Source organism: Lethenteron reissneri, chromosome 18 (genome assembly GCF_015708825.2).
Source record: "Lethenteron reissneri isolate LAM-NWPU_2019-01 chromosome 18, ASM1570882v1, whole genome shotgun sequence".
Classification (NCBI taxonomy): domain Eukaryota; kingdom Metazoa; phylum Chordata; class Hyperoartia; order Petromyzontiformes; family Petromyzontidae; genus Lethenteron; species Lethenteron reissneri.
This window is the reverse complement of record NC_083796.1, coordinates 4693539-4710363: the sequence shown is the minus strand read 5'-3', so window position 1 is coordinate 4710363 and position 16825 is coordinate 4693539. Positions and strand designations below refer to the sequence as shown.

The 16825-nt window shown below is 53.2% G+C and overlaps 1 protein-coding gene across 1 annotated transcript in view; it reads right to left on the bottom strand.

Annotated features, from left to right (window-relative positions):
• Window positions 1-16825, bottom strand: part of PRDM6 (PR/SET domain 6) — a 63930-nt gene that overhangs the window by 32219 nt on the left and 14886 nt on the right. Inside the window, 1 exon segment of the mRNA XM_061553510.1 lies at window positions 3777-4096. Coding sequence (XP_061409494.1) covers window positions 3777-4096 — 320 coding nt within the window.

Below are 16825 nucleotides of genomic sequence, written 5' to 3'. Positions count from 1 at the left end.
ACACATTTGCCCCTCCTGTTAATGATGGAGGTCCATAATCAACGTTTTGGGGTTAGATCGCGTTATTTATAAATGTGTCGTAACCCTCCACCACCCGACACGGCCAATCAGCAAAAAAGTGTCACGTTGACAAAAGACAAAAAGTTCACTACTTTAGCCCACCGGTGTGTTGAAGCGTGAAACCACAACATTTACAAATGTAGTGACCCATTTGTCTTTTGTCAACGTGACACGTTTTTGCTGATTGGCCGTGTCGGGTGGTGGAGGGTTACGACACATTTATAAATAACGCGATCTAACCCAAAAACGTTGATTATGAATAATATTGGTCGCGAAAGCCGACGTGTTAAAATGATGGAAGTGTCCAAAGCAGAGGCGCAGTTGTTACCACACCGCGCCATGAGCCTGGGTGCCTGAGTTTTATTCCCAGCCAGTGGCTAAACATCAGTGGTGGGTGAGTGATACCTGAACCGGTCCTAGGTCTCCCACCAATTTCACCAACTCACCTTACCAGCGTGGTGACGTATGGTAAAAAGCAATCCCCATGGCGTGGGGTGACTCTCGGCCATTAGTGGACTAACAAACTACTGATAACTATTGTGAAATTAGTGATGGAGACATTTGGAGCATTTTTGCCATTCTATCTCCCGAACATGAATAGGATGCAAAAAAAATCACTCTCGTGAGTTGTTGAGATCTTGTTGCTGTGGTTGTAACCAGCAAAGTAGAATTTAGAGATTTAATCGATTACTCTACCGACGATCAGTGCAGTCACTCGATGAATCGCATAATGCTAAACTACTTTGGGGAGGGAGGGGGGGAAGAGAGCCTCAACGTGTTCCCACGTGTGGTTCGGTGATGTTATTAACATCATCAGCCGTGTGACATTGAGCATTGCTGGAAGGGGGCGGGGGGGGGGGGTCCTGCCTTCAGCAGGTAAAATGTTGGGGGGGGGGGGGACACCATTTTTAAAGGGGCCAGGGTATTCGACCACAGCAAAAAAGTCATTCATAGTTGTTTAGCCGATTATAAACTCAATCGACGAATTGTCTCAGCTTGAGTAAAACGTACATTATTCATCCCGTCTGACCAGATGCCACAGTCGCCGAGGGCCTCGCGAAGGGGTTAGAGACACAACACTATCCATGACGCTGAACGCGAACTCGCTCTAATGCAAGGCCAGCGTGAAACGAAAAACATTTCAAAATTACCGTTTAAATTGGCCTCGAAAAAAACACCCAACAGGACTTAATTGTGGCTTTTAAGCAACGTGAGTAATGACTGAATTAACTTTTATTGCCCGCGAGAATGTAAACATTGCGTCTGGACCGTACGAATATATTTCGTTTGTTTGATTGAAAGAAAAATAGAACCCGGTTATACATTCCCATCAAATAAAGCGGTTATTGTCGGCGCAATTAAGCGTACGGGGCAATGCGGCGACTCAGAGAGACAGAGATCTCCACGGCATTTTCGTTTTTTTTGTATCCTGGGTAATCGTAAACCGCTCCACGGCCCCCGCGCAGCGATGAAATATACTGAGGGCGAAGGCGATTTACAGATGTGGCTGTGCATTCATCATTGTCTCCGGCATCACATGGATTTTAACTGACGTTTTAAGTGTGTGTTTTCTCTTCGGCTCTGCTGGCCGAATGGTGCAGTCGTGGTCAGAGAGGTTTGTGGGGGGTGGGTGTAGGGATGGCGGGGGTGGGTGATGGTCTGAGGATGTGAGCTATTATGTATAATTTATTGATAGAGTTTTAATTTCAGCAGAAGCCTCTGCAGCCGCGCGTAATCACGACATGAAACGGGACACCGACAACTGCTTGCCCCCCCCCCCCCAAAAAAAAAACTGCGACACGGGCCGACACGCTTAATGACACGCGGGGTAACTGCGGTTCCCCAACCTCTCTTTTGTTTCGCTCCCTTCCCGCGGCCGCTATTCCGCGGGTACTTGCTGAACAACGCTTCGCGAACAGGAAAACAAAGTAATCGGTGACGTTTCAGGCAATTAACCTGTTTTGTTCCATTAGCGGTGAGATACAAAAATAAGGGCCATTGCTCAAATGCGTCGCCTGTTTGTAAATTTGAGAGGTTTTCTTCTTAATGTCCGAGTCACAATGTTATTGACGAATCCGTCAGGAGGTTGTTTTTTTTTTGCGATCGTGCACCAATGCCCAATATGTGTCAAACAATAAAATAAAATAAATTCTTCACAGGAAATGTACTGTAGCTGTGTTACTTTGTTAATACGAGGTTTTAAAATAAATACGTAAAAATCACCAGGTTAAAGAAAGGCCACCTGCACACGCACCACTTACGCGCGGGGTTTGCACTGCGCGTAAATATTCCACGCGTCGAATGTTGGGTGCGCAAAAAAAACGAACAGGCCAGGAATCTTTTGGGTTGGAAACGTCTGGGTGTGTAAATTACACATTATATATACACACACATAGCGCTCACTGTATGAAATACATTTTGGAAAAGTGTATCAATTTCAGTAGATAAATATACACACGTAGACATGAATCTACACCTACAGAGAGAATTGATTTCGTTTTATACTCTTGGAGGGAAATGGTTTTAAAGTTATTTTTTTTTACAAAAAAATATGTTGAGCATTAGATTCGCTTGTGAATTTCAAGTTTAGTGCCAAACCTTCCAATGGTTCTCTATCTCTCTCCGGCCGTTGATTATAAAATAGCCTCACCACAAGCAAAACCCTTCACACAACTGCCGACAATCACACTCTTGGAATATAATTTTAATCGCTTGAAAGTAGTCGGACTCATGAAATAAATAAAATAAGGGCCGAGTTGGCAGCTGTGCGAAACGACAGATCCATACATATTCCAGGAGACTTGTAATCGGCACTGGCCTTGTATTAGAACAAAAAATATAGGAATTATGAATGTCACATCTATCAGGGGAAAGCATCAATGAGTCTCAGGAGACCTTTTTTTTTAAGTCCTGCCTTGGGACGTTATGGTCAAGGTGTACTTAAGGAATGAGTGTTTCTGCGCGTTGGAGGAAACCGGGATGACAACAATTCACCTCTCTCCGGAGTCGACCGAACTTGGGACAGCGATTACGATGAATACATACAGAACTGGACGTGATTTTTTTCGTAGTGGTTTAATATAGCGGCCTCTAGTGGCTGGTGACTGTCACTTGAACGCATTACAAACAACGAAAAAACGCACTCATAAAAAAATATCGATTATTACGCGAACGATTCAATGATTATTTCGATTTTTTTAAAACAGAAACCCATCGATTAATCGATGACGCACGATCGTCACGCAGACAAGACAAAGACCCTGATGGCGCGGGCGATGTTAGCGAGCAGCTATGAAGGCCGCCACGGGGGAGATGGGTGGCCAGCACCACACCCGACCACCTTTATCTCCCTCGTTCAGATGTTTATACACCGCTCCATTTAACGTTGAGTCAATCTACAAAGATCCCCCGTGTAGCCTTTAACAGACTGTTGGGGCAAACGCTGTTCGCGATCACCTACGAAGGCCGGCACGGCACACGAGGGGGTGGGTGGGTGGCCAACACCACGCCCGGCCGCCTTTATCTCTCCAATGGTGTTGTATATTTTTTTACACACTGCCCCAGGTATTAATTTAAGGTTGAGTCAACCTAGGGGTAGGAGGCCCATGACCGGTTCAGACAATCGTCACTGCTGTTTGGCCTTGAGCAGCGTAGCGCAAACCGCTGATGCAGAGCGAGCCGTGGCGAGGAAGGTCGTGGGCTCGGCCGTCCGTTACCTCCCAAAGGTGGCGAGTGTTGCGGACCGCTCCCGCACGCAGCCTCTCCACGGGCACTCGCGCTCCGTCGTAGGGACCCAGCCAGGTGCCCGCGGGCAGCCGCTGAGCAGCGCAGAGGCCGAGGCCGGCGCCGGGCAGGCCGCTGCTGCACAGGCAGAGCTCGCGGGGCAGCGAGGCGCGCACGGACGCCGGCGGCTCGGGGCGCAGGGACGACGCGGCCGATGCCGGCGGTGCGCTCGTGCCGACCAAGCGGCGGAGCGAGTGGAGGGGGCCGTGCATGGGGCACTCGCCGCTGCGGTTGTCGGCGCACATGTCGCAACCTGTGCGCGGTGGGGCAAAGGTGAGGGTGTGCATTAAGAGGAGTGGGGACGATGGCGAGCAGTCGGGGGGGGGGGGGTAGGGGAGCGGTAGTGTAGTGGTTAGCGCGCTGCGCGACAAACTCGAGTTCGATTCCCGCTCACGGACAACAAGCACCAGTGGCTATTATCCTGAGCTGGTCCCTGGGTCTCCTCCCCCCTAGGTCGACCTGGGAAACATCGTCACTTAGGAAGATAAAGGCGGCCGGGCGTGGTGCTTGCCGCCCCACCCCCTCGTGTGCCGTTCCGGCCTTCACAGGTGCTGCTCGCTAACATCGCTTGCCCCCTACAGCCTGTCTGAGGCTATACGGGGGGGGGGGCGGTCTGTGACATTGGTGAGAGGAGTGATGAGCGAACAGTGGTCATCATTTCCATCCCCCAACTTGCGCTGCTGTACCGCCATCGTCACCATCATCACCATCTCTACAGTAACCATCACAGCCGCCACCACCATCACCATCATCATCCCCGACTGCCCTGGGGCGGTGACACGGCAAGAGTTTGCAAGAGGATTCGTGGTTCGAATCTCTAGGCCTCCCTGGTCATAACTGCGAGTGCTAATTACCATCACGATATCCGCCGTCTGCTTCACAGTGGACCTGTGCAGGACTGAGCTCCGGAAAATGTTTCGCCGCTGCGAGGCTACGCTGTGCTGTACTGTACTTCTATGCTTCCACGTATGTGTGTGTCCCCCCCCCCCCCCCCCAGCCTTCACCTCGTTGTGGTGAATAAATAAATACCCCAGTCCACACGGCCTGGGGAGACGTTCATCCAGCAGTGGATTGACAAAGGGCTGCAACGTTTACAATCTAAACGCGGTCTACCCGAGGGAGCAGGTCAACTGCTACTCGCCGCCACCGGCGTTAGCCGCAGATGCGAATAGACCTCAGGTCACCGTGTTCATAGCGCAGCGCGCTAACTGCTGCGCCACCGCTCAATTTGATCTCAAACGTAAGTCTGCCTTTAACATATTTTGTTGTTGTTAATAGGCTTATCGCTTTTACTTGTAAGGGATTTTAAATCGGACATAATGTAACGCTTTACCGCGTGCTACGAGGAAGGACCGTTCCCCAAAACGTCGCCAGTTACATGTTGAGGCCAGGCGGCAGAGGTCGCAACCGGGTACCCGATACCCGTACCCTACCCGATACCCGGCTACCCGTACCCAGCCGGGTACGGTCACGGGTAGCCGTTTGCGACCCTGGTGCGGCCGGGTACGGGTAGGTTGTGAGTCACTGGTGAGTAACTGTCACTCATTTCGGGTAGGGTACGGGTAGGGAACGGGTACCCATTTGCAACCCTGGTGCGGCCGGGTACGGGTAAGGAACCAAAACCCGTTTGCGACCTCTGCCAGGCGGGTTGTCGACGAGCGTGCGTCGAGATTGTTTCCTTGTTGCACATTGCTCATTCGAGAATCACGTTTGTTAACGCGCACGACGTGAACTTTAAAAGGGCATTCGGAGAGGGCCGCCTCTGGCCTCCACCCACGTGTCACGCTGTCCGCCTCGGTGCCCCGACAGCCGCGTGTTTACATTTCGCGCTGCCAGCCCCAGCGCAAAGACATTCCCCGTCTCCCTGCCATGCATTGCACGCACACACGCGCACGCACGCACACGCACGCGCACACACACACGCGCGCACGCACGCACGCACACGCACGCACACACACGCACACACGCACGCACACACACGCGCACGCACACACGCACACGCGCGCACACGCACACACGCACACACACACACGCGCACACACACGCACACACGCACACACACGCACGCACACACACGCGCACACACACGCGCACGCACACACGCACACACACACACGCGCGCACACGCACACACGCACACACACGCACACACGCACACACACGCACACACGCACGCGTACACGCACACACGCACACACACGCACGCACACACACACACACGCACGCACACACGCACACACACGCACACACACGCGCACACACACACGCACACACGCACACACACGCGCACACGCACACGCACGCTTGAGCATTTTACTTGCAGGCTTATCTCTATGTCCGAGCGTCCTATATTTAGCCACACGACGGCCCATTGAGACAAATTGCCTCTTTGGTGTGTGAGACCTGTGCAATAATTCTGGTTTAGGCAAAAGGACAGCTATTTTACTTTTGTTTTAGGATCTACAGTACTGTATATATATGTATGTGTGTTTGCTATGACTTTCCGGGTACATTTAAATTGTAAAAAAAATGTTCCCTGTGACACTGACCAGGGAACCTCGACCCTAAACGCATCCACTCCTCTCCCTCTTCCTCTTGCGAGCGGCCAAGGTTGTTATAAACGACTTAGCGAACATAAGGCGCTGTAACACCATGACAGTTGTTCCAAATCCGTGTCGGTCATTGGGGTTGATTGACCGTACTTCACCAAGCCGGTCATCAGTGTAGCTTGTTTGACTGGTCGACTTAACACTCGCCACTGATGTTAGCCGATGATGGTTTATGCTCCTTTTCGCCAAAGAGCAGCGGCTTTTGGCTAACCATCAAACAAAGACGCTCGCCGCATCGCGCGCTTTCGGATGCGCTTCTGCGGCCGTCTGGAACGCTCTTCCTTCTGATATTCGGAAGCGGCTGGAGCTATGCGCTTTTAAATCGTCGAGATTGAAAACTCATTTCTTTAGAACTGCTTTTTGCACGGTTGGCTACGTGGGGCGCGAAAGAAGTTCAACATACATACTGCGGCCCCGAATTCAACTTGTGATTTCCTCTTCATAGCACATTGCGGCAAACCGATGCTCCATAGTTCTATAGACTACACACTGGCAAATGTACGTCATACAAAACAAAGACACCCTAAAACCATATAGACCCTTGGGGGCGAGTGACTGAGCGATCGCCTATGAAAGCCGGCACTGCGCACGAGACGGTGACGTTCACCACGCCCGGCCGCCTTTGTCTCCCCAGCGGTGATGTTTTACCCACAGTGCCGGATGCTTATTTAAGGAGGCCCGGGACAGGTTCAGATATCTGCCACTGTCATTGTTCGTACGGGGGATTCCACCTCGGGCCACCGGTGTTGGTCGCGCACTGCGGCGATCACCGCCGCATTACCACTGCACGCGCGTACTGTGTGGTAAGGGGCCATCCATCGAGTAGGAACGCAAAAATATGTCAAAACTTGACCCCTACCCCCCTCCCTGAACGCACGCGGACTTTTTACCCCCCCCACCTGCGTACGTACGCTTGACACGCACCCCCCCCCTCCCCACCGAATCCTATAGAACGGCCGATATTTAATCCACGCAGAAACGATCAAGGATGAATCATACTCACGTGTTTCAGCAAACAGACTGCGTTAAAGAATCAAGTCGCTTACCTTGGCCACTTATGTTGCTGAGCTGCGTGCTAGCTGCAGTCAGGGGGGCACGGTGGCACACAAGTGACACCTCTCCCACAGTCCCACTTCTCCCGGTAGTATTTGTTGTTTGACAGCTGAAGAAACTGAACTGTGGCTCATTTGAAGGCCAATGTAGACAAATTATTATCGAAGCTTTACCACCCTCTCCCCCCCCCCCCCCCGTGTCCTATGCTTACTTACATTGTCAGTAGACCCCCATACGCAAGCGAACGCATTTGCGTTAACCACCCCCCTCCCCCCTCCATGCGTCCGTACTAAATGGACGGCCCCTAATTACTACTGCCACGTGCACTCCGCACGTGGAAACCAACTCGCGTCTTCCCCCTTCCGGGATGAGGAGCCGCGCGTGGCGCTGCCATCAACGCCGTCCCCAGACCCACACCACGATGCGCGTGCGTGTTTATTTGTTTGTTTTACAATGAACCCTCTAAAAAAACAACAACGCCAAAGCGTGCCCCCGCGTTGTTTATAAAACAAACACGCGCTCGTAAGAGAGCAAATCCCACCAGAAATTAGACCGTCATTAAAAAGCAATTCTGGTTCCACTTGTCCAGACCGGGTCACTTGTTTGGCTCGCTCCGTGGCAGATGCCGAGTAAAAATCTTCCCTGCAACGGGGATTCTACCCCCCACCCCCCGTCTCTTGACCCGTGGTTGTAGTCACAGCGGGGTTACACATCACGCTGTATACGCGTGCCCGCTTTGTCAACGACATCGCTGGACGAGGGGGTAAGGCCCCCCCCCCACCCACCCACGCTGTTGTCGTTCATGAGAGGGGGTGGTGGGAGGAGGGGGAAGTTTGACCATACTTCACCACGCTGGTTGGCGAATAGCGGTATCTGGTTACTGTGTCCACAAATCACTCGCCGCTGATGTGTCGCTGGTTAGGATGGGGAGTTGAACTCAGGGCCATGGTTCACGTTTAAGTAGTGCATGTCGCAAATCCACTGCGCCGCTGATTGACAGTAGCACATTGCATGGTGTGTTAACTGTTGCATCAGTGCCATTATGCTAAACACTATCGCACTTACGATAACGTTAAGAAGCTGATCGATGTGTTATAAGCGCCAACACTTATACGCATGTTCCGCATTTGGTAAGTAACTTATCTCTCTTGATTCGGAACCCTCGCCATGTGCACCGCACATTCCGTGATTAAAAACTCACCACTTGATTTATAATACTGCCATCCAGCATATAATCAGCACTCATTATCTATCCACTGCTAGATGAAGGTATTCGTGATGTGTCGCCACCATGCTTCTTAGGTATATAAACAGGATGCCATTTTTGACAATGGGCCCTCCTTGAGTGACAGGCGAATGGTCCTTATGCACTGAAGAAGAGTGCTTGCCCGAAACATCACCGACAATAATTTGTGCAAGAAGGAAGTGCATCATAAGGCGTTTTTTCTTTCTTGGGCTATATCGCCTAAATATAAATGCGTCGTTAAACCCGCCACCACCCAACACAGCTAATTAGTAAGGGTTATGACGTAAACAAAACGTGACATTTAGTTACTACTTCAGCACAATCGGAGTGCTGGACAGTCAAACCCACAACATTTACAATTCGAGTACGACGTTCCGCTGGTGATTACACCCAGCCTCATCAAGCGATTAGCCAGAATTCTGCAGAAGTCCTCCTGTTTTGCCGTCTTAAGGCAGCGCAGTTATGTATGACGAATGCGGCAGATGTTGCAATTTAAACGTCTACACCACCGCCGAGGCAATGCCTCCTGGTATCGTTTCGTGTATAACCATGGCCTCCGATGTTGGTGACGACGGAGGGGTGTAATGGAGTAGGCGGACAACGAGTTCAACAGAGGGTGGGAGAGACGGTGTGGTGACGGGACACACGCGCTCGCAAGCTTCGCCACAGCGCCATCTAAACAGGCATCCGTGTCCCTATAGCCAATACCCACCCACCCCCAGTAAGATCTTGTAGTCTAGCAGGATTTGTTTATAAAGGCCGACTCTGCTGATGAGACCCAGAAGGTCGAAACCGGTCCAAGAGCTTGCCAAAACAAATGTCAATCTAACAAGGTTGACTTTATATATAAAAAATAAGAATAGGGTTTTCCCCTTTTCTGGCATATAAAACAGGCGTCAAGATGTCCGAGCATAAAATAGAAACCGTTTGCAAGGGATCAAGTCCGCATTGACCACACGGACTTGTGGTGAACGTGCAATCAAACATGCTCCAATAATAATAATAATCATAAGGTTGACTTTGCCGGTGAGACCCAGAAGGTCAAATCCGCTCCAGAATGTGCTTGTTGAAACACGTGCTTTTGTTGTTGTTGTTTGGTAACTGTAACAGTTTTGGTCTGCGAAAGCGCAATAGACTGACGGACTAAAAACAACTGTCACGTGTTCTTGTTTTTTTTCGGTAAAGTCACGGAGAAGGGAAACCGACGTCACGTGTGTTCGTGTCGGTACGCACGCGCGTGCGTTGCGGTGCTCCGCGTGCACGCGCGTGCTCGCCACCTTCTAACAAAGAGACGCCAAGTAGCCCGTCAGGTGGACGACACCCTGGGCTGGTTTGTGTTGCGCGCCACGCCGAGCCTCGCACAATCTATCAAAGTCAGTTAAACCGAAAGGATTTTTTTCTCTTCCCCCCTCCTCCTCCTCCTCTCTCCTTTGCGCTCCGTGAAGTTTGCTGAGCCCGCGGGGCTGATTGATGGCTTAGACGCACCTCTAAGCCTCGCCCCTTGACAAAGAACAAGCTTCGGCCAACACGGCGCGACACCCGAGATCCGAAACGCGTGTTTTTCTCACCACGCGACACGACTCGAGCGCCCGGACGCATCAATCAGTGCTCAATGCAGATCGCACGCCTCATTCTATGCAAATGCAGATGGTACCTCTACCCCCCCCCCCCCCCCACACTCATACTCACCCATACTACACTCCAACCCCCACACTCATCCTCACCCATAATACACCCCAACCCCCCCACTCATCCACACCCATACTACACCTCAACCCCCCACTCACACCCACCCCTAACCCCCACTCATCCCAACCCTACACCCCAACCCCACACTCATCCCCACCCTACACCCCAACCCCCCACTCATCCCCACCCATACTACACCCCAACCCCCCCACTCATCCCAACCCATACTACACCTCAACCCCCCACTCACCCCCACCCCAACCCCCCACTCATCCCCACCCTACACCCCAACCCCCCACTCATCCCCACCCATACTACACCCCAACCCCCCCACTCATCCCCACCCATACTACACCTCAACCCTCCACTCACACCCACCCCTAACCCCCACTCATCCCAACCCTACACCCCAACCCCACACTCATACCCACCATACACCCCAACCCCCACCCATACTACAGCCCAATCCCCCACTCACCCCACCCATACTACAGCCCAATCCCCCACTCACCCCCACCCATACTACAGCCCAATCCCCCACTCACCCCACCCATACTACAGCCCAATCCCCCACTCACCCCCACCAATACTACAGCCCAATCCCCCACTCACCCCGACCAATACCACAGCCCAATCCCCCACTCACCCCCACCAATACTACAGCCCAATCCCCCACTCACCCCCACCCATACTACAGCCCAATCCCCCACTCACCCACACCCATACTACAGCCCAATCCCCCACTCACCCCCACCAATACTACAGCCCAATCCCCCACTCACCCCCACCCATACTACAGCCCAATCCCCCACTCACCCCCACCCATACTACAGCCCAATCCCCCACTCACCCCGACCAATTACCTACAGCCCAATCCCCCACTCACCCCCACCCAATACTACAGCCCAATCCCCCACTCACCCCCACCAATACTACAGCCCAATCCCCACTCACCCCCACCCATACTACAGCCCAATCCCCCACTCACCCCACCCATACTACAGCCCAATCCCCCACTCACCCCGACACATACCACAGCCCAATCCCCCACTCACCCCCACCCCATACTACAGCCCAATCCCCCACTCACCCCACCAATACTACAGCCCAATCCCCCACTCACCCCCACCCATACTACAGCCCAATCCCCCACTCACCCACACCCATACTACAGCCCAATCCCCCACTCCCCCCCACCAATACTACAGCCCAATCCCCCACTCACCCCCACCAATACTACAGCCCAATCCCCCACTCACCCCCACCCATACTACAGCCCAATCCCCCACTCACCCCACCCATACTACAGCCCAATCCCCCACTCACCCCACCCAATACTACAGCCCAATCCCCCACTCACCCCCACCCATACTACAGCCCAATCCCCCACTCACCCACACCCATACTACAGCCCAATCCCCCACTCACCCCCACCCATACTACAGCCCAATCTCCCACTCACCCCACTCATACTACAGCCCAATCCCCCACTCACCCACACCCATACTACAGCCCAATCCCCCACTCACCCCACTCATACTACAGCCCAATCCCCCACTAACTCACACCCATACTACAGCCCAATCCCCCACTCACCCCCACCCATACTACAGCCCAATCCCCCACTCACCCCACTCATATTACAGCCCAATCCCCCACTCACCCCCACCCATACTACAGCCCAATCCCCCACTCACCCCACCCATACTACAGCCCAATCCCCCACTCACCCCCACCCATACTACAGCCCAATCCCCCACTCACCCACACCCATACTACAGCCCAATCCCCCACTCACCCACACCCATACTACAGCCCAATCCCACACTCACCCCACTAATACTACAGCCCAATCCCCCACTCACCCCCACCCATACTACAGCCCAATCCCCCACTCACCCCACTCATACTACAGCCCAATCCCCCACTCACCCCCACCCATACTACAGCTCAATCCCCCACTCACCCCACCCATACTACAGCCCAATCCCCCACTCACCCCCACCAATACTACAGCCCAATCCCCCACTCACCCCCACCCATACTACAGCCCAATCCCCCACTCACCCACACCCATACTACAGCCCAATCCCCCACTCACCCACACCCATACTACAGCCCAATCCCCCACTCACCCCCACCAATACTACAGCCCAATCCCCACTCACCCCCACCCATACTACAGCCCAATCCCCCACTCACCCCACTCATACTACAGCCCAATCCCCCACTACTCACACCCATACTACAGCCCAATCCCCCACTCACCCCCACCCATACTACAGCCCAATCCCCCACTCACCCCACCCATACTACAGCCCAATCCCCCACTCACCCCACCCATACTACAGCCCAATCCCCCACTCACCCACACCCATACTACAGCCCAATCCCCCACTCACCCCACTCATACTACAGCCCAATCCCCCACTCACCCCCACCCATACTACAGCCCAATCCCCCACTCACCCCCACCCATACTACAGCCCAATCCCCCACTCACCCCCACCCATACTACAGCCCAATCCCCCACTCACCCCACCCATACTACAGCCCAATCCCCCACTCACCCCCACCCATACTACAGCCCAATCCCCCACTCACCCCCACCAATACTACAGCCCAATCCCCCACTCACCCCCACCCATACTACAGCCCAATCCCCCACTCACCCACACCCATACTACAGCCCAATCCCCCACTCACCCACACCCATACTACAGCCCAATCCCCCACTCACCCCCACCAATACTACAGCCCAATCCCCCACTCACCCCCACCCATACTACAGCCCAATCCCCCACTCACCCCACTCATACTACAGCCCAATCCCCCACTAACTCACACCCATACTACAGCCCAATCCCCCACTCACCCCCACCCATACTACAGCCCAATCCCCCACTCACCCACACCCATACTACAGCCCAATCCCCCACTCACCCACACCCATACTACAGCCCAATCCCCCACTCACCCACACCCATACTACAGCCCAATCCCCCACTCACCCCCACCAATACTACAGCCCAATCCCCCACTCACCCCACTCATACTACAGCCCAATCCCCCACTCACCCCCACCAATACTACAGCCCAATCCCCCACTCACCCCCACCCATACTACAGCCCAATCCCCCACTCACCCCCACCCATACTACAGCCCAATCCCCCACTCACCCCACTCATACTACAGCCCAATCCCCCACTCACCCCCACCAATACTACAGCCCAATCCCCCACTAACTCACACCCATACTACAGCCCAATCCCCCACTAACTCACACCCATACTACAGCCCAATCCCCCACTAACTCACACCCATACTACAGCCCAATCCCCCACTAACTCACACCCATACTACAGCCCAATCCCCCACTAACTCACACCCATACTACAGCCCAATCCCCCACTCACCCCCACCCATACTACAGCCCAATCCCCCACTAACTCACACCCATACTACAGCCCAATCCCCCACTCACCCCCACCCATACTACAGCCCAATCCCCCACTCACCCACACCCATACTACAGCCCAATCCCCCACTAACTCACACCCATACTACACCTCAATCCGGCTCCTTCACCCGGCTCACCACCAAAAACAAAGATTCCCCGTGTAGCCTTAACAGAATGTTGGGACAAGTGCTGTTCGCGAGCACTTATGAAGGCCCGATTGGCACATGAGGGAGTGGGTGGCCAGCACCACGCTCGGCCGCCTTTGTCTCCCTAGATACTCATTTAACGCCGAGTCGACCTAGGAGAGGCCCAGTACCAGTTCAGAAAATCGTCACTGTAGGTGGCCGTGAACGGCAATAGAACGCGAGTCACCAGGTTCGTAGCGCAGCGCGCCAACGACTGCTACTCCACCCCGCACCTCCAATTAGCACAGGTTGGCTACGTACCGTGCCAAAGAAGTTTCGCCATCCACACGCATCAAGACCACCGCCGTGCTGCGCAGTTCACTTCGCATCCCTTCTCACCTACTCCTCCGCCGCATCTCCCAATGCCACGTGCAATCATAACGCCACTGCACTGCTATTCAGCAGCAAACTCGTTTCACCTGCAAACACGCGCCGTCTCGCGCTCAACGCACACGCGCTCTGAAGCCACCGAGCTTAATGTGTTCACAATGAATGCCCAGTCCTCCGGAAATCCACTGCTGGACGAAAACCTCCGCTCTCACCCATACTACAGCCCAACTCCCCCCACTCACCCCCACCCATACTACACCCCAACCCCACCACTCATCCAAACACGGGCGTTGTTGTGTGTTTGTTTGACCGCTCTTCGCCACGCTGGTTCAGCACCCGGATCGGTTGAAGGGAGTTGGGAGAACGACTGCCGGTGTCGCGTCGCGCTCCGATACAGAACGGCGAGACGACGGATGCTCGTCCGACACGGGGCCGGGACGTCGACTCAAGTGGCAGGGTTCATTTGGTGCGCTAACCACTCCGTCACTACTCTACCCCCCCCCCCCAAACAACAGACATATACATTCAAACAAATACAGAAAGAAAAAAAACACTCGCAGATAAAAGACACACGTCACGTGTATAAATCATGCACATGCTGCTCGAGCCACGCCCGGCCGCCTTTGTCTCCCCGGTGACGATGATTACACGCGGCACCGAGCTTACTCGTCGTAACGCTGAGTCGACCTAGAGGAAGGGAGGGAGGCCCAGGACCCCTTCTGTGAAATTCGTCAGCGACGCGTGGCCGTGAGCGACGATCGGAGTCAGATCGCCGCTGCAAGTTCGTCGTCGTGCACAGCGCTCACCGCACTCACTTCACCGCTCCCCAAACAAACAAACAAACACGCAACTCGCGGCCTCATCTTTTACGCCTGGAGAATGGACGAGGAAATTATCTCAACCGGAGCCCAAGCGAGTAACACGATCCCGTGCCGCGTGCACGGTTCCCGCACGCAAACGGGTGGTGGAGCGGGGGGGGTGTAGATTACAGTGGATTTAAAGAGGGGTTTACATCGTGTACAGGAAACGCCGGGGAGGCTAATAAAGACGCAACCGCCTCCCCCCCCCCCCCTCCCTATTAAAGTGATTTCGCTGTTGAAAGAGAAGCGAGAAGAGTCAGGGGCTGAATTTCTCACTCGGTGGTTTCCGGAACGCCGCTTATGAGAAAGAGGTAATCGGCGTAAGACGCTTAACTACTACGACTACTACACTGCCATGCACGCCTATCTGGCGCTACGGTGACGAGATGTTAGCTACCTCGCCTGGTATACAGGAGATCGTGGGTTCGAACCCCGTCTCTGACGCCTGCTGTATATTTGGAGTTTGCGTGTTCTCCACGTGCTCGCGTGGATTCTTCTCCGGGTCCTCCGGTTTTTCCTTCCACATTTAGAACAAATGACTTAATATTTGGCTGCTATACATTTTCACGTGATAAGCCACTTCGTTTAGCTATCATGTGTGGCCAGGTCGCTTCTGAAAAAAGCTATATAGCTCAGTGGGCCATACCGAGTAACATTAAAATTGTTACAAAGTGAAATCTATAATAATACATTACGCCTGTGTTTTGTTACCCTATGTTTATGTATCAATATCAACAGGTTTAAAGGATAGCACTGTATAATGCGAGATGGATGTGGTGTAATGATTACAAGAACAGTGTTTCCGCAGTGTTCCGGTTGGAATGATTAAGCGCTTGGGTATAGAATGAAACATGGGTTGTGCGTAGAGACACAGACGAAAAAAAAATCTAAACAATAACTTGGACGAATACGAGGAAGCTCCCAGAACGTGGAGAGCGAAACGAAAGATACGCGGTTCAACACGAGTATGTCAGAGCCAAAACTTGGATGGATGGAAGATTCGTGCGTATGTGTGCTGTTTTTTCAGCTTTGCGTTGGATGACCATCACGCCGTAATAAACACACGCCTTTTTACGCCTCCTCGCAAATTCAAAGATTGCCTATAGATGCTAAAAGCCTCGAGGTCAAAAGGAAAGAAAACGTTTTTGGAGTAGAGGGGGTGGTGGTGGTGGTGGGAAGGAATAGGGCGGGGGTGGGGGGAGGTGAAAGATTGATGGCCTGAGTTAGTCGAGTTATTAAAAACAGAGCGCTGGACATAAAGCAAGTTTGACATCTAACTCAAGGCAGAGCGCTTTGAAGTGGAGCGTGGTTTCGAAAAATGCGCGAATGCGCTGCGTTGTGTTCGCTTGCCCGTGACTCGGCCATTCCCCGTGACTCTCACAGTACGGGCAACACATCACACTGTGGCCTTCACAACACCTGTGGTCGAAGCAGAACTTTGGCGCGGACTACGCAGATTTGTCAAACTCCCGATTTGTGTGAACGTCGCAAGCAATCTTTTGCATGGGCTGCGGGCTGGCCAGGAAATTTCGGTATACCAAGTAGATTA